At 40.1% G+C, this 24,256-nt stretch overlaps 1 protein-coding gene across 3 annotated transcripts in view; it reads left to right on the forward strand.

The window, feature by feature from the left end:
• Positions 1–24,256, forward strand: part of rab3gap1 (RAB3 GTPase activating protein subunit 1) — a 63,396-nt gene that overhangs the window by 36,600 nt on the left and 2,540 nt on the right. The window contains exons 18-25 of one of the 3 annotated variants that reach the window (XM_079619626.1): positions 2,367–2,504; positions 9,139–9,366; positions 12,526–12,622; positions 12,703–12,806; positions 14,440–14,555; positions 16,782–16,884; positions 20,702–20,722; positions 21,261–21,281. In XM_079619626.1, the coding sequence (XP_079475752.1) occupies positions 2,367–2,504; positions 9,139–9,366; positions 12,526–12,622; positions 12,703–12,806; positions 14,440–14,555; positions 16,782–16,884; positions 20,702–20,722; positions 21,261–21,281 (828 nt within the window). The remainder of the gene's footprint in view (positions 1–2,366; positions 2,505–9,138; positions 9,367–12,525; positions 12,623–12,702; positions 12,807–14,439; positions 14,556–16,781; positions 16,885–20,701; positions 20,723–21,260; positions 21,282–24,256) is intronic. The other 2 variants (XM_079619627.1, XM_079619628.1) reach the window with 2 other exon arrangements.

Raw genomic sequence — 24,256 nt, forward strand, 5'->3', positions numbered from 1 at the left:
TATTACTATAAACTTTTTTTTAACAGTTTGTTTACACTTTTTTAAACACTTTTTAATAAAATATAATAACATATATATATAAAATAAAAAAAGAATAAGAAATAAAATACTGCTGCAAAGTTCTCCACTAAATAAAATACTCTCAGTCTCAAACCAATATCACATAATAAAATATAATGAAAAATATAAATAAATAACTATGATTACAGTGCAGCATTACCAATCCCAGCTTGTAGGCCTGCTCATATTTAAAAATTAAGGCTGGGAATCGATAAAAAAATGAACTAATTAATTGCACAATTTGCTGTTATAAATTGCAATTCCTCAAATATATATAACTATACCAGCTCAGCAAATAGAAGTGTACTACTGAGAAATTTCACCTTATTTGAGCGGACTTTGCTTTTCCAGTGCGTGATCGGTACATGATTGGAGTGTTTGGGCCGTTAACGACAGAGCAGAACGCGCAGCGCAAACACGGACTCGAACATTGAGCAGAGAGCGCAGCGGGCCGACACACACACACACACACACACACACGGAACGGAGAGTGCGGCGGCGCACGCAGAGCGGAAAAGCTTTTTTTCGCCCTGCAGTCTATTTCATTGGTTTAGGTTACAGTGACGACGGGTAAAACACTGGTAAAACTTTAGAATCAGCTGCAGGGCGGGATTTGCGCTGAACGCGGAGACTTCCGCCACTTAATATGTTCGTGTGGAAACACGAAAATGTACCTATGTTCCGCACACAAAATATTGCATTCAGTCATTCGGTACACACGTGCACCGAACCGAAAGCCCTGTACCGAAACGGTTCGGTACGAATACACGTACCGTTACACCCCTACTCGCTGGTCACCCATAAAGGAGAATTACCTCATGATTTACTCTCCCTCAAGCCATCCTAGGTGTATATGACGTTCTTCTGTCAGACAAACACAATCAAAGTTATATTAAGAAATATCCTGGCTGTTCTAAGCTTTATAATGGGAGTGAATGGTACCTGAGATTTTCAAGCCCAAAAAAAGCACATCCATACATCATAAAAGTAATCCAAACGGCTCCAGGGGTTTAATAAAGGCCGACTGAAGCAAAACCATACGTTTTTGTAAGGAAAAATATCCATATTTGAGCTGAAAGACACATTCAGATCACACATATGTGTCCCTGGATCACAAACCCAGTCTGGAGTCGCACGGGTATATCTGTGGCAATAGCCAACTATACATTGTATGGGTCAAAATTATACATTTTTCTTTTATGCCAAAAATCATGAGGATATTAAGTAAAGATCATGTTCCATGAAGATATTTAGTAAATCTCCTACCGTAAATATATAAAACATGTATTTTTGTGAGTGAATGCAGCACAATCGTGAACATAAATGCACAACTTTAAAGGAGATTTTCTCAATGTTTACATTTTTTTGCTCCTCAGATTCCAGATTTTCAATAGTTGTGTCTCGACCAAATATTGTCCTATCCTAACAAACCACACATCACTGGAAAGATTATTTATTCAACATTCAGATGATCTATAAATCTCAATTTTACCCATAAGACATGGTTGTGTGGTCCAGGGTCACATATTACATCTTATAAAAAAGGACATATTTGGTCCCCTTTACTGAATTTGAAAAACTGCCATCAGGGTAGGGTACCTAGAGTCATTAAAAATATTTAATAAGAGATTTTTTTTCCCTTTGGCAATCAGTTTGTGTGTATGTGTTTATGTGGGTGGTGGGGGGGATAAGATACATTTCTAATAAAGATTTAATTTAATTTAACTATCAAGAAGCAGCTGAAGACATACCTTGTCCACCAGTACCTATCAACTCCACAATCCTAAACAAATACATTTCCGAAACCTCTTCTTATTAAAAGCTTACATTCAAAACCTTATATTTTGCTCAAAACCTTACAGGTGAAACTCGAAAAATTAGAATATTGTGAACAGGTTTTCATAAGCTGTAAGCCATAATCATCAAAATTATAGCAAATAAAGGCTTGAAATATCTCACTTTGCATGTAATGAGTCTAAATATAATATATTAGTTTCACCTTTTAAGTTGAATTACTGAAATAAATTAAATTTTGCTCCATATTCAAATTTTTCGAGTTTCACCTGAATGTTAAGCTCAAACAGTGTAATGCTTGCAACGCCAAGGTCATGGGTTCGATTCCCAGGGAAAGCAAGAACTGATAAGAATGTAAATGTGTGCCTTGAAATGCAATGTAAGTCGCTTTGGATAAAATTAACTATTCTTGTTTCTCTACTTTGTTTTAGCATCTCTCCATGTCTAATCTAATCTAATCCCCAGTTTGGTCATAACTGTTGTGTGTGTGTGTGTGTGTGTGTGTGACGCAGGAGCCGGCGCCCATGACTGAAGACCTGCTGGAGGAGCAGTCGGAGGTTCTGGCCAAACTGGGCACGTCGGCTGAAGGTGCGCATCTCCGTGCCCGTATGCAGAGCGCCTGCTTGCTCTCAGACATGGAGTCCTTCAAGGTGAGGCCGCTGCTCCGTGCTCATGTGACAGGCTTTTATTTGTTTGAGACTAGTGTTGTCAAAAGCATAGGCGTAATTTGTGGGCGGGACGGGTGGGACATGTCCCCACCACTTTATTATGAGGCACAGATGTAATACAAATAAATAAAACACCTCCAGTTGATAAGCAGAGCATTAAAGGTACAATATGTAAGAATTTTGTAATAAAACATCCAAAAATCACTTGCACAGTGTGATATATTTCCTGCAGTTGTGTACTTACAATATCCCAAAAGTCTCCAAAGATTTTGTATTTCAGAGAAATTCCAATTTTAAATAATTGCCGTCCCGGAAAAAAACAAATTTGCCTGTCAATGACGCAATATCCGCGTTATCCCCGGTTTCCGCTCGTACTGCCGTAACCATGGCGACAGACGTGGACAACTGCGTAGTGCGTAACGTTTAACGGCACGCTGTTCTTATTTCGTTCAAACATTATGGACCATGGCAAGCAGACTTTGGGACACAAAAAGGAGAACTAAAGTGAGGCTCAATATCAGCGTGGCGTTTTCGAGATGCCGAGAGCTAGCTTGTTTCACGAGTCACGACTTGACAGTGACACTGCTCTTGCACATTCTTTATTAGACAGGTGAGCTAATGTACATAAAAAAAATCAATGCAATATAGCTCAATATGATGAAATGTTAGAATATGATCTGCATGTTATTCTAATGTTGATCTAGCTTACTAGTAAGCTGCTAGTTTCATATAGCAAACAAACTAACACATAGAATACACTGCCACATCACTAATGCTGAATCTATTATTTTTTTCTTTATATTCAAAACATTTCCAGACCTTCTTTCTAAAAGAATTGAATGGATGCTATCTTTTGAACTCTTGGCATGAATACAAACTGAGGTTTCTTCCATTATTTCATGATTTTTCATGTTCATCACTATTTCAAAATAAAGGTCTGAACACGCCTTAGGAGTATGAACATATTTTTGTTGCAAATTGATAAATTACGGCTCCTCTGCAATTTATTTTGAAAATCAGTCACCAAATATGTAAACTAGAGATTGTAAGCTTTCAAATGATATATAGTTTGTCAAGATTAGTTTAGGTTTAGTATAGGATATTACTGTTTTAAATATGTAATGGCTGTGCCAATATTAATGTGTAGATATTTGTGCTGGAAAACAAGAGAAAAGTACTAAGGAAGAACGCTGGTTTTGGGCGTTTGGGCCGAATGACAGATATCACATTGCAATGCAGAATGAGTCAACAACCAGATTTTATAGCCGCTCACATCTTTCTCAGCCCAGACAATGGCTCCCGTCTTCATCTGTGCACAATTCACTGAATCTTTTATAGGTTTCACCTTTTAAAAATGCTTCTTGGCAGAAGCCAAAGAAAGAAGCATCATTCATTTTCATAAGCGCTTACCCTTCCATCCCTCTCTGTCGGATAACGGCAAATTATCCCGCAGCGTTATGCCGTGGACAAACCCGAGAGATTAAGGAACAAGGGAATTGTGTGGGAATGAAGCGTTCTGTAAGCACAGCGAGCGTAGCCTCATTTCCAACTTCTGCTAGTGCGCTATAAAGCAGAAATGCTCGTTTTTGATCACCGGGGGGGCGAGACCAATGTGGAAAGGTGACATTTTGTGTCTATTTTGCCTCTCTATAGCCTGTTCAACTGCCCTACAAAATGCTCTAATTTCCTGAGCAGACACACCAGCTCTTCTTATTGCAGTGGCAACCGCTGTGAGCGCAGCGATCGCAGTAAATGGCCCCTTTAGCTGAAGATGGCCTCTAAATTTAGCACCAGTGCTGTCTGTAATTGTGCTTAGCCAAGCATAATTTGGCATTTTGGCTTTAATTACCATCTCCCTCCGGGTGGAGAGCAGAGAGACCCGAATATGATGAATGGGGCGTCTTAAAACTGTGACGGCGCGCTCGCACACCATCATACCGCTCCAAATTCACGCGTCAGATGCTGTTTCCACTGTAAGCGCTGAGCTAGTAACGAGTGACTGTAAGGATAACTCGTCACAAACTAGTCTACACCTTTTTTTTATCAAATGTGAGTCGTGCCGGTGGAAGAACTCTCAGGGGTACTCAAGTTCAGATGCAAGGGGGCCACATGTAAACCACATAAAATGTGAAGGGCCACAAATTACAACTTTATTTATGACAATATTTTCAGTTTTTACTTATTTAGTAATGCAGTTTATTACCTATCTTGCTAGGCAAGTCTTGCTAGTCTTTGTCGTATTTAAAGTAATACTGAACATGAAATAAAAAATGTAATCTGGAACAAAAAAAGTGTATTAACAATTTTCTTGTGATATTAATGCAAAAAACTGAGTTCATACTCAGAGTATTAAAAACTTCAAAATGTATGAAGAAAATCATTGAGCAAATACAAGGCTATTACTCATTAAAGAGCAGTGAATGCTTTTCTCTTTTTATTTTGTTGTTTGATTCATATTAAGTGTACAGAGGCATTAGGTTTATTACGCACTGTCACTTTAAGACCGAGTGTGCAGATCCACTGATGCACATCCGATATTCTCACAACTGTACGTTCTGTAAAGACAGTGTTTACGTGAATACTCTCCAAAACTGACATTTATACATAATGTTGTGTATTTGTCCATTCAGACGCGAAAGAAAGCTCAATTCAGTCCTCGCGCGCTGTATAGCTGTCTTATCATTCGTCATATAGTAACACAGCTTGTTTTATTACATTTTTTATAAGTTATGAGCTATAAATAATTTAAGTCTGATATTTAAATTACGCAGGTGAAGGTGCGCAGCTCTGAATGCCAGATTGGAGTTTGTGTTCGTGAAGCCGTTGCTAAATTCGGTTGTCAGCTCACCTTTTAGCGCTTAATCCTGTTCTGTATGAATTTCTTTCTTCTGCTGAACACAAATTAAGATATTTTGAAGAATATGGTTAAGCTAACTGTTTATGGACCCCATTGACTTCAATAGTATGGGGAAAAAGTGCTATGGAAGTCAATGGGGTCCATCAACTGTTTGGTTTCCGACATTCTTCAAAATATCTTCTTTTGTGTTCAGAAGAAGAAAGAAACTCATACAGGTTTGGAACAAATTGAGGGTGAGTAAATGATGACAGAATTAAAATTTTTGGCTGAATTATACCTTTAATGACCTACGTCGAGAGATATGAGAAATACGTATTTTAATGTGCATTCGTGTTGCCAGATCTTGCTAGAATAACAGCGAGTAAGAAGAACAAGCCCACAATATGAACCCCCCCCCCCCCCCGAAATAAGTCATATGCTGAAAATAAGACCAAAATATCACAAACCCGCACCTGCTCACTTCTAATAACTCTGTAAACTCAATCGCTTTATGAGCCAAGCTTAACGTTTTTGGCTTTTAATATGAATATGTTAACCTCACTGTTATCTATAAGCTGGTGTGTTCCAAAACAATGACACTATTCGCATTTTAGAAGATATAAGCATTATATATTTTTTTAATTATTATAAAACGAACAGTCTCTCACTTCCGCCAAAATGAATCAATGATTTTGATGACATCACTGCACTTCAGCTTCTCATCATATTTTCTATCCAATCGAATGCTCTCTAGAATCTGAAGCTCCGCCCCCTACAATAGTGCACTTTATAGAGTGCCGAAGTTATGACGTCACTTTGTAGGCCAAAACGCGGAAGTGAGTTAGCATTTTAGCACTTCCGGTTCCCTCGTCCCCAAGGTCTATGGGTTTTCTGAATGGGTTTTTGCTAAATCGCCTGAAATAAGGTCTGTGGTTAACAAAGCCTCTAAATATTTTCATGTTTGGATCTATGACATAAAACACACCAGTTATAACCTGCTTGTGATTTTTTTTTACTTTATTGTGACTTAAAAATGGTGGTTGCTAACACGTTGCTAAAAGGGACTACATCCTTTGGCGGGGACTTTAGACGTCATCATGACTCGCTACTAACCCGCGTTTCAGCCTCACGTTCTTTATTTCTGTGGAGAGACTGTTCGACAATGGTGTTTTGTTTTGTCCCGAAATGCAACCACAAGTCGTCGAATGAAAGATGCTCGGGTTAGCCGACCCTAAAAGGACATAAGATTGGAAATTGATACGGCCATAGCTAACGTTAGTGCTTCTGAGATGGTAAAAGCGTGTTTTTTTTCTGGCGAATTAGCAAATGGTATGCAAACATACAATCAAACAGTGAAAGATAATCTTTATTAAAGTTTATTTAGGGCACAATGATCAGGCATAATAATCTTAATCACAAAGAAAATAATATTAAGGTTTATATAAACGAACAAAATAATAAACGAATAAATAAAACATTAACAAAAGAGGCACGCATAAACAAAATTAGTTTCTAACATTTTTGGAAAAAACGAATGGGCAATATTTCTCATGAAAAAGTGGATAAGTGTTCATACCATAGGGTTCATACACAGCGCAGATCATAATGAGCGAGCGTGTTTTTTAAATAAAGTTTGAGGAAGCTCGATGATGACGTTGATCCGCGACCATGGTCAGAGTGGCGTGCTGTAGTCCGTTTATAGCCTACCGTTAGCATTTTATATCTGACGGCTTTATTTAGGCTTCAAAATGTATACATTTTGGATGAACTTGTAAAGATTATCTTGATAGACAAAACGTGTAAGGGTCACAACTCTTTGTTGAACACAGATCTTATTTTTGGCGATTTTCCAAAAGTCTATGGGGAAAATGCATAGCTTTTCGACCGAGGGAGCCCATGCGCCGCTAACTTCCGGGTTGGCCTACAAAGTGACGTCATAACTTCGGGCACTCTATAGGGGATAGGGAACGATTCAGTGTAAATATGCTTTCCATTGGGGTGAATGAAGTCTGGTTTCATGTTAGTGTCACCGCAGATCCGGTCCAGAGACACGACACACAGAGCAGATCATGTGATCGAGTCGCCGCAGACCAGAAAACATATCAGATCCATTCAATTCTGCACGGAAAGCTGCATTTTAAAGCGATATGGAGGAGATTAGGAGGAGAAACGGTTCGAGATTAGGAGGAAACTGCGGCTTTATCGAGCTCAACGGCTCTGGCCGATATATGTTCCGCTCTGTCTTCCTGTTTCAGTGGAAATTACATCAACACATTGAATAATGCTGCATGTTTCAAGGCACTTCAATGGGCCTTTAAACAGCAAGCCCAAAAAACGCTTATATCAAGTGGACATGGCAACACTCTGTGAAGCGGCCTGTCCAAACACAAGCAAAACACGACTGTGCTTTAGTTAAAACTGCTGTCGTCTTCTTCCACAGTTCGAGGTCTGACATGAAATGCATTTGGGATTAAACGTGTATCTGTCTGCAAGTCCTCAAAGCCTCGCCGAAACTTGCAGCATCATTATGTCTTCGAGTTTGTGTGTCTCAGTAATTATCGAGTATGAAAGCATGCAGCGGCTGACAGAAAGGTCATCCTGAGAAAGTTTGCGGCTGGAATTTGTCTCCAGCTCATTTACAATAGAAATGTGTAGAGCTCAATGCTGAAGGACTGCACTCATAAAAACAGTCAATTACATGCTTTACTCAGAGCTGTTCTGCCTGTTTTTGGTCCGTACATGTGAACACACACACCCATGCTAAAGTTGACTAAAAAGAGGAATAAAAAATCATCTTTTGGAAATTGATCTTAATGCCTTAATTAAAAAAATGAGGAAAACTCCAACCTTTAAGGACACCAGTTTTCTTTGTGAATGAATAATGCATCGTAAATAAATACATGTTCTTCCTTAATTTTTTTTTTTTTTTAATTAAGGCATTAAGATCAATTTCCAAAATATGATTTTTTATTCCTCTTTTTAGTCAACTTTAGCATAGGTGTGTGTGTGTTCCCTTATTCTTGACACTGTATGTATTTGTATGTGAATGCATCATTATTGCCTGACGATACAAACAATTTTGTAACCATTTTTTTTTTAGGAAGATATAGTCATACTAAACATTATTCAGACACCAGATATCATTTTTTATATTTTTTTACTAGTGTGTGCAGGACACATAGTTCATTTATGTAAGTGAGGATAACAAAATAAAGTAAACTGTGACATATTATACCCAACAATTCTTCATACAGTGGATTATCAGTCAAGTTTATATTTGTTACCAAAATATATTATATTATTTATATTTGTTACCTAATATGATTCAGACACTTTGAGCTGATCATGTTTTCTTCAGTGTTTTGTCTGTAATTGCTAATGCTCTTTTTACACACACACTGAACACAATGAAGCATTGCTTGGTCACTGGTTGAGCTAAACTGGTATTATCTAATTAGTTAAATTTACCAGCTGACAGATATTCAACATAATTCATGTGTGAGACAGTCTAACAGAAGGACGGACAAAACCAGTCAAATATCAACTGAGTTCTGCTCATATTTCATCACCACTGTCTAAACTATAGTGAATAAACTGAGATAATGTGAGAAATGTCTGAATACATTTTGGTTTGACTGTATATTTAAACCACACAAAACACCTCAGCAATCGCCTAGCATTTGGGTCCTAAATGTGACTCTAACATTTCTTAAATGCAGGTGTGACATTAAACTCACGGTGTGTGTGTGTGTGTGTGTGTGTGTGTGTGTGTGTCCACAGGCTGCGAATCCAGGCTGTTCCCTGGAGGATTTTGTGCGCTGGTATTCCCCGAGAGATTACGTGGAGGAGGAGGTGAGCGATGAGACGGGCCAGACGGTCATTCGGGGCGACCTAAGCGCCCGCATGAAGATCCCGGGCAACATGTGGGTTGAGGCCTGGGAAACGGCCAAAGCCACTCCAGCGCGCCGACAGAAGAGGCTGTTCGATGACACCAAAGAGGCGGAGAAGGTCAGAACCTCGAGTCACCTTCATCTATATAGCGCTTTTAACAGGGTTCCCACGGGCCCTTCAAATCCTCGAAAGTTTGTGAATCAGAAGAAGAAAAATTCAAGGCCCTGGAAAGTTTTTGCTAATACACATATATAGATGCAGTGCTTGAATTTATTTTGTGCAAGAAGTTTTCTGGGAAAAATTCCATATTATTCCCTCCGGTCCATTAATGTGTTATTTTGCCAAAACTTGATGGCCTATGCATACTAGCTTGCTTGATTTGCGCTTATGCATTACGTTAAAGGGACAGTGTGTAGGAATTACTCCCATCTAGCGGTGAAATTGTATTTTGCAGTCAAGCGAATAGTGCTCTCTAGCGCCACGCTTTTTCAAACGCGTGTTGCAACTACGATAGCCGTTATGTACCTAGAAGCGATGACAACAATAGCCCTTCGTCGAGTTTAACTATACGTCACATGTTCTACTGTTATGCTGCCTATATAATGAATTACACAACCAAGCAATGAAAAAAAGCTTGTAATTTAGAGCGTAACATTGACTTACCCGTCGAGAAGAAATCAGGCAACTTTAGAGTCCCTTTCAAAGTCTTTCTCCTTCATTAGCTCTTTCCACCTGGGTAAAGCTATCCCGATATTACCCTCGGTTTTTGAATTCGCCGGTCACGTTTCCTTTTAAATTCAATTTTGGCATTTATCCTGTGGCCCGGCATAAGTATGATCCTGAATTATGAAGTACCATGCAGTGCAACCTTTCAAATTTACCGGGGCAGTGACTCGCATTACGCCTCTCCTCGTCCACTTCAGTGTCAGTCACGTTATGCTGGCTCTGGACGAACACGCGCTACGCTAGGCTAGTGCTTTTTGTCCCTCTCTGCTGTTATAGCTTTTCAAAATGGAGGAATGACATGGAAGCCTCCGTGGACTTACCCGTCCTATGTAAATAAAGATATGAAATTTTTCACGTACGAGGATAAGTCGGATCAATGGGAGAGGTAATTGTACACCATTGAGGACATATTTATGAATAAAGACATTGATTTTAGTTAATAAAATACTTAAAAAACTACACATTGTCCCTTTAAGTGTTAAAACAAAAAATAGAGTTACCATAAAACAGGAGAACCAAAACAGAAATCAGAACTCAGATATAAAACAAGAAAAAACAACCGAAGAAAAGAATCATTATGCTAAAGAAAATATGTAGGATTTTTAAAAGAGACTTGAAAGCAGCGTGTCCCCTGCATTCTTCAAACCAGCCAATCAGAGGCAGTTCTGCTGGAAGTGGGTTAAAATGCGAGGTGTTGTCACGGGACTCGGCTTGGCGAGTTGAAAGTGAGTTCAGGAGAACGCTGGCGTCCGTGAAGGTCGCGTCTCTTTCTGTCCTTCAGCCGTCTGTCGAGCGCTTGTGGGGAAGCTGCAGGATTTACACTGAATTCATTTGCTGACTTAATTTCCTCTACTGTGTTTTGCTCCAGTAACGTGTCCCGGCCAATGACAGTCGTGCATGTTTTCTGCGGTGTGTGTAGGACGGCCTGAAGGCAAGCGTCTCACAAGGGCAGCGGTGCAGCGCTAAAACACACACACCCTTTGTGGGGACTCTTCATAGGCGTAATGGTTTTTATACTGTCCAAACTGTATATTCTGTGTCCTTACACCAAACCTACCCATCACACACACACACACACTAACCCAACCCCAAAACCTACCCATCTCACACACACACACACACACTAACCCAACCCCTAAACCTACCCACACACACACACACACTAACCCAACCCCTAAACCTACCCATTACACACACACACACACTAACCCAACCCCTAAACCTACCCACACACACACACACACACACACACACACACACACACACTAACCCAACCCCTAAACCTACCCATTACACACACACACACACACTAACCCAACCCCTAAACCTACCCACACACACACACACACTAACCCAACCCCTAAACCTACCCACACACACACACACACACACACACTAACCCAACCCCAAAACCTACCCATCTCACACACACACACACACACTAACCCAACCCCTAAACCTACCCACACACACACACACACTAACCCAACCCCTAAACCTACCCATTACACACACACACACACTAACCCAACCCCTAAACCTACCCACACACACACACACACACACACACACACACACACACACTAACCCAACCCCTAAACCTACCCATTACACACACACACACACACTAACCCAACCCCTAAACCTACCCACACACACACACACACTAACCCAACCCCTAAACCTACCCACACACACACACACACACACTAACCCAACCCCTAAACCTACCCATTACACACACACACACACTAACCCAACCCCTAAACCTACCCATTACACACACACACACACTAACCCAACCCCTAAACCTACCCATCACGCGCACACACACACACACACACACACACACACACTAACCCAACCCCTAAACCTACACACACACACACACACACACACACACACACAGAGCCTGTAAAGGCTGAATCTTCCCAACTTCCTAACTTACGATTAAATTGCTTTAAATTACATTAAAAATTAGAAACATTACATTAAAACAATTTGACAAACTAATTGCTTAAAATTACATTTAAAATCACAAACGCTATTTTCAAATAATTCTAGATTTAAAAAGCTTAACATAAATTTAAAAGTATTATAAAATATAACAATTATAATTCTTAAAATCTTAAACTTAAAATGGAATTCAAAATGTTATAATAATTTAACAATTAAAAAGCTTATAATTACTGTAACACTTTAGTTTAGGGTCCAAAAAAATGGTCAAAACACCTCTCAAAATGCTTGTTACAGATGCGAATGTTTGAAGGCAGTGTGTAAACGTGATTGACACAATGTGAGGTCGTATTTATTGTCGTATAAATTGTGAAAATTTCTGACTTAGTGTGCAAGGTATGAGTTAGTTATCATTGGTACTGGACATTATAATTGGCTATCTGAATGAGAAAATATTGGCATAGACTGTTTTATGTAAACGTGTGTGTGTGTGTGTGTGTGTGTGTGTGTGTGTGTGTGTGTGTGTGTGTGTGTGTGTGTGTGTGTGTGTGTGTGTGTGTGTGTGTGTGTGTGTGTGTGTGTGTGTGTGTGTAGGTGCTGCACTACCTCTCGGTGCAGAAAGCGTCTGATCTGACGAGGCATCTGCTGCCCTGTGTCCTACACGCTGCTCTTCTCAAAATCAAGGAGGAAGGTTTGTGTGAACCCACTACAGCTGCACACAGTTCGATAGTGTCTCTGATGTCCCTAAACATGAAGTGAATGTTCTTCCAGAGTCCACCGAAGACATCCCGTCCGTGCGTAAGGCGCTCCAGCATCTCACGTCTCACGCCAGTAAACTTCTGCGTCACCCCAGTCCCGACTTCAAGAAACTGGAGGTGAGGCTCAATAGCTGTGTCCCAAATGACAAGTACACTATGTACTTATACCCTATGTACTTATGCACTATGCACTTATACACTATTTACTTATGTACTATGTACTCAACCATGTACTGTAGTGTATGAACTTTATACGTTTATTATATGTCTTTCAACATGGGAGTCCGATAGCCCCTCCCCCTCTGTTACATTATTAAAGCTGCGATAGTTGAGTGTTTTTTCACTCAGTTCGTTTTTTCGGTTAAATAAGTGCATCATCCGGGTAGTTAAAGGATAATTCCGGTATTTAACACCTTGAGTCTATATTGTAGTTTGTTTTGGATGAACAAGAGTGGTGGACAACATTTTTTTGACAATGGTTCCTCTCTCGAGTTTTTGACTATAATAGAATTGGCCATGGACCCATTTAACATTGGAGTCAATGTGCATGTCCGAAAATGTCATTAAAACAGCCAATAATGTTCGTTTACAAAACTGTTAAACTCACCGAGTGGTTAGTGATGTTAGTTGATGTTCCAGAAACAAAAAGTGTTGCGAAATACAGTTTCTGTTGTGTTTTATTCGTCATTTAGTAAAATCCCATTGAATTCTGTTGAAGGACTGAGTGCTCGTTAATATAAATGCGCTACCGGAAACGGAAAGGGGGCTGTTTACATTTGGGCGATGTAGTCTTTTTGCTCGCTTCTGTTTCTCATAAGGCTAGCGAGCAGAGCTCTTTACCGCAGTTTTTGACCGCACAAATTCTAACCATATTGAAAGACGTGACCACTGACCAGTGCAATATGAAGTTGAACTCGACTGTGACCGTGAGAGTCCCGCGAGACATAAACATCGGTTATCGCCATCAAGTGGTCGGGAGTGTGCTAACGCTTCAGATTGAAATATTGAGCGGAAGTTACACGGTTGTGAAGTGTCTGAAAAAATAGTTCCACTATAGCAAAATAAACGGATTGGAATCATATATTGCGACGATATATTGTTTATAATCATCAACGAACACCACTAACCACTCGGTGAGTTTAACAGTTTTGTAAACGAACATTATTGGCTGTTTTAATAACATTTTTCGGACATGCCCATTGACTCCAATGTTAAATGGATCAATGGCCAATTCTATTATAGTCAAAAACTCGAGAGAGGAACCATTGTCAAAAAAATGTTGTCCACCACTCTTGTTCATCCAAAACAAACTACAATATAGACTCAAGGTGTTAAATACCGGAATTATCCTTTAAAGTGCACTTTTTTTTTCTTTTCTTTTTTTTATGTCAGTGTGAACCCACTACTGGCACTATTTATACTACAAAATGGTGTAGAATAGCACACAAGTACGCGATTTGAGACACACCTAATGTAATCACCATGGGAAAATCTCAGAGCAAAACTGTGATTATATGAATTCCTTTCTGTGTAAAGCACTTTGAATTACTTTACTTTTAACTTTATTTTATTTATAAAGCACTTTACAACAGACCAAAGTGCTGTACAATCAGCAGCATAAAAACAATATGTGTATGATTGCCATATTGTTACCATAGTGTATGAAATGTGCTATATAAATAAACTTGCCTTGCCTATCAGGCCGCTTCTGTGCTCGCAGTGTGAACGTGTGTGTGCTCTATGTTGTCAGGATGTTATTAATCAGATGAGCGCGGTGGAGGCCGTCGTTGCAATCGCACGCTCGCTCAAGGCCAAGTTTGGCATCACTAAAGGAGAGCGGGAGGAAGATGGGGACGAGCTGGAGAGGTAAAGTCTGTTTAGTTTCACCATACTGATGCTCAGACAATGCAAGTCACTTGTACAGATGCACAATATTATCAACACCTCATCGGAATCGGCTAAAGATGGCTTTAAAATAATTTATCGGCATCAGCTCCATATCTGCCGATACGCCTTGCAGATGGGAAATAAGGAAACACTGATGGAGTAAAAGCAGTTTCTAATTTTTGTTCAGAAAAACCTGCCTCTGTTTATGACTCCACCCTCCTGGTTGATATAGCTCCGCCCCTTACTCAACATGACTCCACCCTCCTGGTTGATATAGGTCCTCCTCCTTACTCGACATGACTCCACCCTCCTGGTTGATATAGCTCCGCCCCCTTACTCAACATGACTCCACCCTCCTGGTTTGATATAGCTCTGCCCCTTACTCAACATGACTCCACCCTCCTGGTTGATATAGCTCTGCCCCTTACTCAACATGACTCCACCCTCCTGGTTGATATAGCTCCGCCCCTTACTCAACATGACTCCACCCTCCTGGTTTGATATAGTTCCGCCCCCTTACTCGACATGACTCCACCCTCCTGGTTGATATAGGTCCCCCCCTTACTCGACATGACTCCACCCTCCTGGTTGATATAGCTCCGCCCCCTTACTCAACATGACTCCACCCTCCTGGTTTGATATAGCTCCGCCCCCTTACTCGACATGACTCCACCCTCCTGGTTGATATAGCTCCTCCCCCTTACTCAACATGACTCCACCCTCCTGGTTCGATATAGCTCCGCCCCCTTACTCGACATGACTCCACCCTCCTGGTTGATATAGCCCCGCCCCCTTATTCAACATGACTCCACCCTCCTGGTTGATATAGCTCCGCCCCCTTACTCGACATGACTCCACCCTCCTGGTTGATATAGCCCCGCCCCCTTATTCAACATGACTTCAACCTCCTGCAAGCAATTTTATTTTATTTTTTATGGTTTTAGCTTTAGTTTTAGATAACAATGGTATATACTAATATGAGGCTTGTTTTAACAATGTATACATTAAGTGTGTACATAAATGTATAATTCTGCTCTTGAGTTATTATTGATTTTGTTTATACTATTTGTAATTCTGCTTTTGATGTTAGTGAAGGTTTCTTGCACCAAAACAGTCATAAGTTTGTTTTTCGGGGTCGTGTCACTATCTCATTTACTTGTGCTACTCCAAACCGGTATGGCTTTCTATCTTCAATAAGAAGATATTTTGAGAAATGTTGTTTGGTTTCCAACATTCTTCCAAGTATCTTCTTTTATGTTCAGTAGAAGAAAGAAAGTCATACAGGTTTGTAACAGTGAATGAGTAGTGTCGAGCAGGAGGGCGGAGCCAGATAAAGGAGGAGGGAGGAGTCACACTGAGCAAGAGGGGCGGAGCCATATTGAGGAGGACGGTATATCGAGCACGAGGGATGGAGCCGTGTCAAGCAAGAGGGGTGGAACTGTATCGATTGTGAGGGGCGGAGCCCTATCAAGCAGGAGGGTGGAGTCATGTTGAGCAAGATGGGTGGAGCTGTATTGAGGGGTGGAGCTATGTCGAGCAGGAGGGTGGAGTCATCTTGGGGCGGAGCTGTGTCAAATGTGAGAGGCGGAGCTATATCAAGCAGAAGGGTGGAGTCATCTTGAGCAAGATTGGTGGAGCTGTATTGAGGTGGGCGGAGCTATATTGAGGAGCAGGGTGGAGTCAGTTGAACAGGAGGGGCAGAGCTGTATCGAGCACTAGAGTAGAGTCTTGTTGAGCAGAAGGTGCAGAGTAATGTCATGCAGAAGCGGGCGGAGCCGTATCATTTGAAAGGGGGCGGAGTCGTGTTGCGCAGGAGGGGCGGAGCTTGTGCTGTCAGTCTGACAGGGGCATGTCAGCTGAGTCTCCTGGCACTCGTTATTTCCCAGGGGCCGCTCGGGGCCACAGCAGGCCGGTCAAGACAGACACACCGGTCTCATTAAGATGAGACCCGGAGCTGCCCGCAGGAACAAAGACAGTTCAGTGCAGGTGTGTGTGTGTGATTGTGTTGAACAGGCTGAATTCACACACACACACAGACAAACACAGGCGTAGTTGTTTTTCTCTGTATTATGGCAGCATTTCTCAGGCGACTATGAACATGATAAATATTCCTCTTCCTTCCTTCATCTAAACACTCTGGCATCCTCTACCTGTACTGTACAGTCACTGTCTCACATTATGCCGTTACTCCTGTCTGCCTCTCAGGTTTGTGAGCTGTTTGCTGGAGGAGCCTGAGGTGTGTGTGGTCGGTGCAGGTCGAGGTCCTGCTGGAAGCATCATACACAAGCTCTTCGTCAGTTCTCAGCGGGTAAACACACACACACACACACACGTTTTATCATCATCTCTTCTCAGAAACATTGGGCCAAAATCGACCAAAATGAGTCGGAAAATACTGGATATCAGCTCTAATCTAATGTTGTGCATTGTGCATCCGTGCTTGCTTTTGATAAAAGCATCTGCCAAATGCTTGAAATGTGAATGTATAATTCTGTTCTTGAAGTTACTAATGTTAGTAACACTTTGCAATAAGGTCCCATTAGTTAATGCATTATCTAACATTAACAATGAGCAATACATTTGTTAGTGTTTTTTAATGTTATTTTAAAAAAAATACAACTCTTAGGTCATTAAATAATATAAACAGACAACTTGAATGTTGAAATTAACATTAAGATTAATAAATGCATTTTTCATTATTAGTCTATGTTAATTAACAAATGTAACCTTATAGTAAAGTGTTACCGAGACGCCGGCTGTCGGTGTGACATCAACAGGATGTCACGGCGTCGCGTGTTAATAATTGTACGCTTCATATCTGTGAGACGGAGCCGGACTCGGTCACATCATAATGTCTCAAAGCGACTTTAACAGCAAGAAGAGCCAAGGGTTTTAAAAAAATACATTTAAAAATCTGCTCTAGCTGTTTTTCTGTTTGTCATAATTAGCTAAATTAATGAAATGCAGCAGATGTCTTAGTTTCATTTAGAGCTTTAATGTGACACAGAGGTAATTAAACACGCCAGGCGAGTGATTTGTTTAAAAAAAGATTATTGTGGAGAGTGCCGGTTAAACGCCGTGTTTGATGAACGACTCTAAAGTCTGTCTTCGCATTAGTCGTGTGTATTTGTTAGTCAGTGCCACTAGAATTGATCACTCATCAGTGTGCTAACTGTTAGCTGGTCAATCTCACAAAGAGATTTATGCCGTGAAAGTGGGTGATTTCAATTGATTTCACGGTAACACTTTACAATAAGGTTCATTACTTAACTTTAGTTAACATGAACTAAGAATGAACAATACATGTTGAGTAAGGGGGCGGAGCTATATCAACCAGGAGGGTGGAGTCATGTCGAGTAAGGGGGTGGAGCTATATCAACCAGGAGGGTGGAGTCATGTCGAGTAAGGGGGCGGAGTTATATCAACCAGGAGGGTGGGGTCATGTCGAGTAAGGGGGCGGAGCTATATCAACCAGGAGGGTGGAGTCATGTCGAGTAAGGGGGCGGAGCTATATCAACCAGGAGGGTGGGGTCGAGTAAGGGGGTGGAGTTATATCAACCAGGAGGGTGGGTCATGTCGAGTAAGGGGGCGGAGCTATATCAACCAGGAGGGTGGGGTCGAGTAAGGGGGCGGGGCTATATCAACCAGTATGGTGGAGTCATGTCGAGTAAGGGGGCGGAGCTATATCAACCAGGAGGGTGGAGTCATGTCGAGTAAGGGGGCGGGGCTATATCAACCAGGAGGGTGGGTCATGTCGAGTAAGGGGGCGGGGCTATATCAACCAAGAGGGTGGGGTCATGTCGAGTAAGGGGGCGGAGCTATATCAACCAGGAGTGTGGCTTAATGTCGAATAAGGGGGCGGAGCAATATCAACCAGGAGGGTGGGGTCATGTCGAGTAAGGGGGCGGAGCTATATCAACCAGGAGGGTGGAGTCATGTCGAGTAAGGGGGCGGAGCAATATCAACCAGGAGGGTGGAGTCATGTCGAGTAAGGGGGCGGAGCTATATCAACCAGGAGGGTTGCTCATTGTTAGTTCATGTTAGCTAGGGACGGTATGAACACAATTATAGTGACCACAATTATCGTGATTATCGTAATATTATCACGGTTTTGTTAAAACAAAGATGAAAGTGTTAAAAAAGAACTGATGCTCACACTAAGAAAAAAAAATTATTTCAAGTTTTATATTTTAAAAATCAAAAAACAACAAATAAAACTAGCAGCTCTATGCACTTTTTTAAGCAAGATTATATTCTGTGGCATTTCCTTTCTTATAATAACCGTCGTCATAGCGGGTCGCGCTCTCTCGTTTCATTCAAATACAACTTGCCGTCTTGCGTCTCCTGTTTTGATTGTATTGAAAATTAAATCAGAGTTGATTTATTGTTTACAGAGTTTCATAATATTGTTGTGATCATCTTGTCTGGACGATTGTTTTGTACAAAATGGATTTATAAACAGGTAAGATTTAAAACATTAATCTCAATTCAATATGTCCCCGTAATGTTAATAATGTGATTAAAAAAAAAAAATTGGTGTAATAATCAAATATCGTTTTTAAAGATAATTACTGTAAATTTAAAACGATAATACTAACCGTCAGTAAATTTTATTGTGAAACCGGTAATCGTCCCATCCCTAGTTCATGCATTTACTAATATTAACTAATGAACCGTATTGTAAAGTGTCACCGATTTCACTGTATAATCTGACCTGTAAATCAATTAAAGCGGCATTTTTTGAGAATTTTTTTTAAATGCAAAATATAATGCATTCATTTTCTTTAGATTTTGAGGTGTTTCCATGAGATTCACCTGAAACCTCAGGGAGGGACATTAATTCCCCCCCGTTAGCTCTTAATATTAGTCACTTCCATTTGTGTCATCGTCATTCCCAGGATGCACTTGTGCCTAATGGTCCCAGTATAAATTGTAATTCTCAGCTACTTAAAGTTAAACAGGCCGAGAATGCGATATGAGCGTTGAAATGTCAGCCGCTGTGGTTCTCGAGGTGAGCGTCAGACGTCTGTGCTCACAAGTTTGCTTTTAAGTGAAGAGAAATGTTTGAAATTGAGTTTGTTTGCCTGAAACTCTCGCTCAATTACCCCCCCCCCCCCCCCCCCCTCCTCTGTCTGCAGTGTGTGTGTGTGTGTGTGTGTGTGTGTGTGTGTGTGTGTGTGTGTGTGTTTGTGTGTGTGTGTGTGTGTGAGGACTAAATTATAGCCTGTGTGTTGCCAGGCTGCAAATAGAAAGGCAATAATTATCCCAAGCATCCCCATGTAAATCATGTGAAATCAGGGATTCAAATGAGGTGAGATTTCCTGGAAGAAAGAGAAACGAGAGAGAGAGAGAGAGACCTCAGAGAGGAGGAGAGACTTTATTGCATGTGTTTATGGATATGTGCATGCACTGATTGCTCTGATTGATCATGTTTTGGATGTTTTCAGTGTGTCACACTAAACGAACAGATCATGTTGGTGCCGTGACCCGGACTTATCCAAAGCATTACTGCACCAACGACCAATCAGATTCTTTATTAATATTTGGTTTCTTTTTATAGGAATAACATTAACATTATATTGATGTTTATACTCATGTTTAGACCATTTTGTACTCTTTCCTCTTCAGGGATGAATCTTGTCATCGCATTTCAACCCAAAATCAAAAGAGAGGACATTACATTTTTTGCTTAAAGAAAATCAAGCGTATAGAACCATTACGATTTTTGAAGCATTTATTGTCATGACAACTAACCACATTCCCGCACTCTCGCATTATTCTTAATGATGATTCTCATTACTTTAACACAATCATTTGTCAATTAAAGGCAGAACAACAGCAGTCACTGTGATGTATAATTCGGACATTTAATTGTCATTATAATATTGCCACCAATAATCGTAATGGTTTTAAAAATTGATGCATTTTTCTCTTTTTTGCTTGAAATATGACCCGCACGAGTTGAGTGGTTTGGTGAGATTCACCGTTGCACGTTACAGCATGGATGGACTGTACTTTTAAAAGTGCTCTTATTTGGCCTTGTATTTTGTGTTGTTCTTTTTCTTCATCTTTTTGTTTGTTTGTTTGTTCTCTCCTAACACCGCTTGTCTGTCACTCTTGTCAAGTTGGCCGACTCCAGTGACGAGGTAAAATCAGCTACATCTGACACTATATGATTCCCCACCATGCACTGCAAAAAAAAATAATAATAATGTTCTTCCTCAGTATTTTTGTCTTGTTTTCCTGGGCAAACATTCTTAAATCAAGATACATTGACTGAAAAAACAAAATGAGTTTTTGATTAAAAGTTGAAAACAAGAAAAAAATATCTGCCATTGGGGTCCAAAAAATGATCTAAATTAAAAAAAGGAAAATTTTCTGACCCCATTTGCATTCTTGTTTTAAGCATAAACTCCCCTTATCTGGACATATTTCTTAATATCTTCAGTCATTTTGCTTCACAAGTTTATGCATGTTGATTTTTGAATGTTTTTAGATATTTGTACTGGAAAACAAGACAGAAATACTAAACAAGAAAAACATGTTATTGCAGTGTTTCAGACAGATGCTGATGTCAATGAGGAACACAATCTGTAGAATCTGAATGTCTGTCACTAATCGCTGCTTTTTGATTTTTTTTTTTTTATCCTCACTTTGATTCGTTCACATTCTGTGCGCATTCAGGGCTTCCTGATGGACGTGGAGGTTTGTTTATAGACCGTAGAGATACACTGCAAAAAATGCTTTTCTTACTTAGTATTTTTGTGTCGTTTCCAGTCCAAATATCTAAAATTTCTTATGTCATTTTACTAGTTTAGTAAATGCATCTTGATTTAAGATACTAAGTCTTGTTTTCTGGGTAAATTAATCAAAATTAAGTGAGTTTTTGCTTAAAACAAGCTAAATTATCTGCCAATGGGGTCTGAAAAAAATATTGTTTCTGTTTGAATTAAGATTATTTTTCTTACCCCATTGGCAGATAATTTTGCTTTTTTTTTTAAGCATCAACTCACTTAATTTTGATTAATTCCCTCGGAAAACAGGACATAATATCTTACGTCATTTTACTTGTCTACTAAATGCATCTTGATTTAAGTATTTTAAGATTCTTGGACTGAAAACAAGACAAAACTAAGTAAGAAAAGCATTTTTTGCAGTGGTTTAGTGATGTTCTTCGTGTGTAGAGCAGTTATTTTAGTGCACATGCTTTAGCTCATGCCTCGTCGTGTGATTAAACCAAAAACATCCCTGTAGTAAACTGTGTTACTGTCATCATGACGAGTCAACGTGGTTTTCTGTGCAGACGGACGTCACGTCACATCGTAGGTCGATCTGAATCCAGAATGTGCATTTTCTTTCGCCACGTTCAGTCTCTGAGATGTGAACAGACATCTGCTAATTTGCAATCAGCTTTGCAATTAGTGGAATTTGTTCCTGTACGGGGGAAAAAAGAAAGAAGATTGTGTCAATTTGCTTCACTCCTGCAGTCTCAACACACTCATTTAATTCTCACCGAGAGCATTTGTTGAGAAGCGTCTTTGCTTTGTTGCTCCTTGACTCTCTGGTAAAAGACAAATAGGTTTATGTAACGTTATAAAAACATGTTACCTTTATGCATATAGCACAGATTAGCCACGTCCACACTAAAGATTTAGGAGTGACACCGAATTAAAATTCGAGAGTGAATCCCCATGTTGATTGACCGAGTGGGAATCGCATCAACCTTCTGGCATCTTGTGTGTTTGGTAATATTGGTCAATAATACAGCGACCAAAGACTCGCTGGCCTGGTTTCACAGACAAGGCTGTGATTAAACCAGGATTAGGCCTAAGTTCAATTAGGGCATTCATGTAAACATTACTGGTTTGCATCTTGAGACAAAACACTGGCACTGATGTATTTTAACCCTGACCTATACAACCGCCGGCGGCTAAAAATAACTATTGTTCTTAAATGTTTAATAACTTTTGAACCGCTAATCCAATCTGTATGCTTTAAAAAGTCCCGTAAAGAGGAGATTCGCTGCTTTTATGTGATAATACGGAGCCTCTGAATGTGATAATTTGGACATTCAGAGGCTCCGTAGTGAATATGATTGCGTCATCAGGTTTTAATCAGCATTGATTCGACATAGAAACCCATGTGGTTTGTTTCTCTGAGCCAAACAGAAATGATTGTTGATGCTTAGTACCATCCTCTGCCCAGATTGGTTTATATATACATGTCACTTTTGCTTCAGTGTTCTAATGTTTTCTATTTATTTTACTTCCTGAACTTTTTTGGACACATCTACATTGTCAGTAAATTGAAAAACACACCAGCTTTTCACTGAAAATCGCCTATAATAATGTTAATAAATGGCTATAACTTGCTTAGGGATTGTTACATGTAGTCAACATTTCATTTGGATATCTAGAATATCCAAGTAAAACTTTCTAAAGGAAGAAATCCAAACTTCAGGAGGATTTGTTTGAGTTGAGTAAAAAATCACTAAAAATGTGCTACCGTTTTTCTTAAATCTGGTAAATTCATCCATTCCAAGACTGAATGAATGTAAAATTGGGAATTTAAATGAGCTAGATGGAAACTTCACGTTCTCCTGTTTAAAATGATATATGGCACTTGATGCTGACTGCTATAATGGAAAATGGAAAATCAAAGAAAAGGACAGGTGAGTCAGGTGCTCCAAAAATGTTCTAGGTCTTTAAGGGTTAAGATCTGTCAGTGCAAGTTACTTTCAGTAAAAAAAAAAAGCATTTTAGTCTTAAGCCTAGTTATGTTCTGCAATTTTAACTAAACCACCGTCTACAGAGAAGTTGTGTATTGTTTCTGCTTCTCAGAGGAAGTGCATGTCCACTTATTACAAGCGCTTTTGAGCTTGTTGGGTGATCCTGGCTCGTAAAGCGATCCAGTTTATGGAGTAAATAAAATAGGAACGTGCAATATTTTGGACTTGTTTTAAATATACAGCTTTTGGATTTATCTTAGTTTATTGTGAGGTCGTTCTTGTTTTTTCTAGCAAGATCTTGCAACACGAATGAGTCAAGAGTCTTTCCCTGTGACTTGCTTGCACTGCAGTGCACACGCATTTAATTCCGTAATTAACAACTAGTTGGGTTTTCCTTCACACAGAAGATTTAGGACCCTATCCTACACCCGGTGCAATGCAGTTCCAGGCACGACGCAAGTGTGTTTTGCTAGTTTCAGCCTGACGCACTTATCATTTTCACGTCCTGTGCCACGTTGTTTAAATAGCAGATGCATTTGTGTTCCCATGGGCTACTGGTCTGAAAACGAGGAGTGTGTACCGGTATTAATAAATATTCGAATATTAATAAGAATATAAAAAATATATATAAATATATATATTTTTGAAAATATTTTTTGAAATTATTTAGCGCGTTAGTAATGTGCGCCTATAGGCGGGTCCACAACACTTTTGGCGCTTTTCCACTGCATGGTACGGCTCGGTTCGGTTCGGTACGGTTCAACACGGCGTGGAGCGGTTCGGTTCGCTTTGCTTTTCCACTGCGTGGTACGACTCAACTCGGTACGGCACGGTTTGGTTTGCTTTAGCTCGGTTGCTTTTCCACTGCAGTTAGTACCGCTTCAAAGTGGGTGGGACTGATCGTTAAGTTGTATGTCTGGTGGTAGCCGTGTGCGGCTAAGAGCTGTGCTAC

The sequence above is a fragment of the Phoxinus phoxinus genome, assembly GCF_949152265.1.
Source record: "Phoxinus phoxinus genome assembly, chromosome: 7".
NCBI lineage: Eukaryota > Metazoa > Chordata > Actinopteri > Cypriniformes > Leuciscidae > Phoxinus > Phoxinus phoxinus.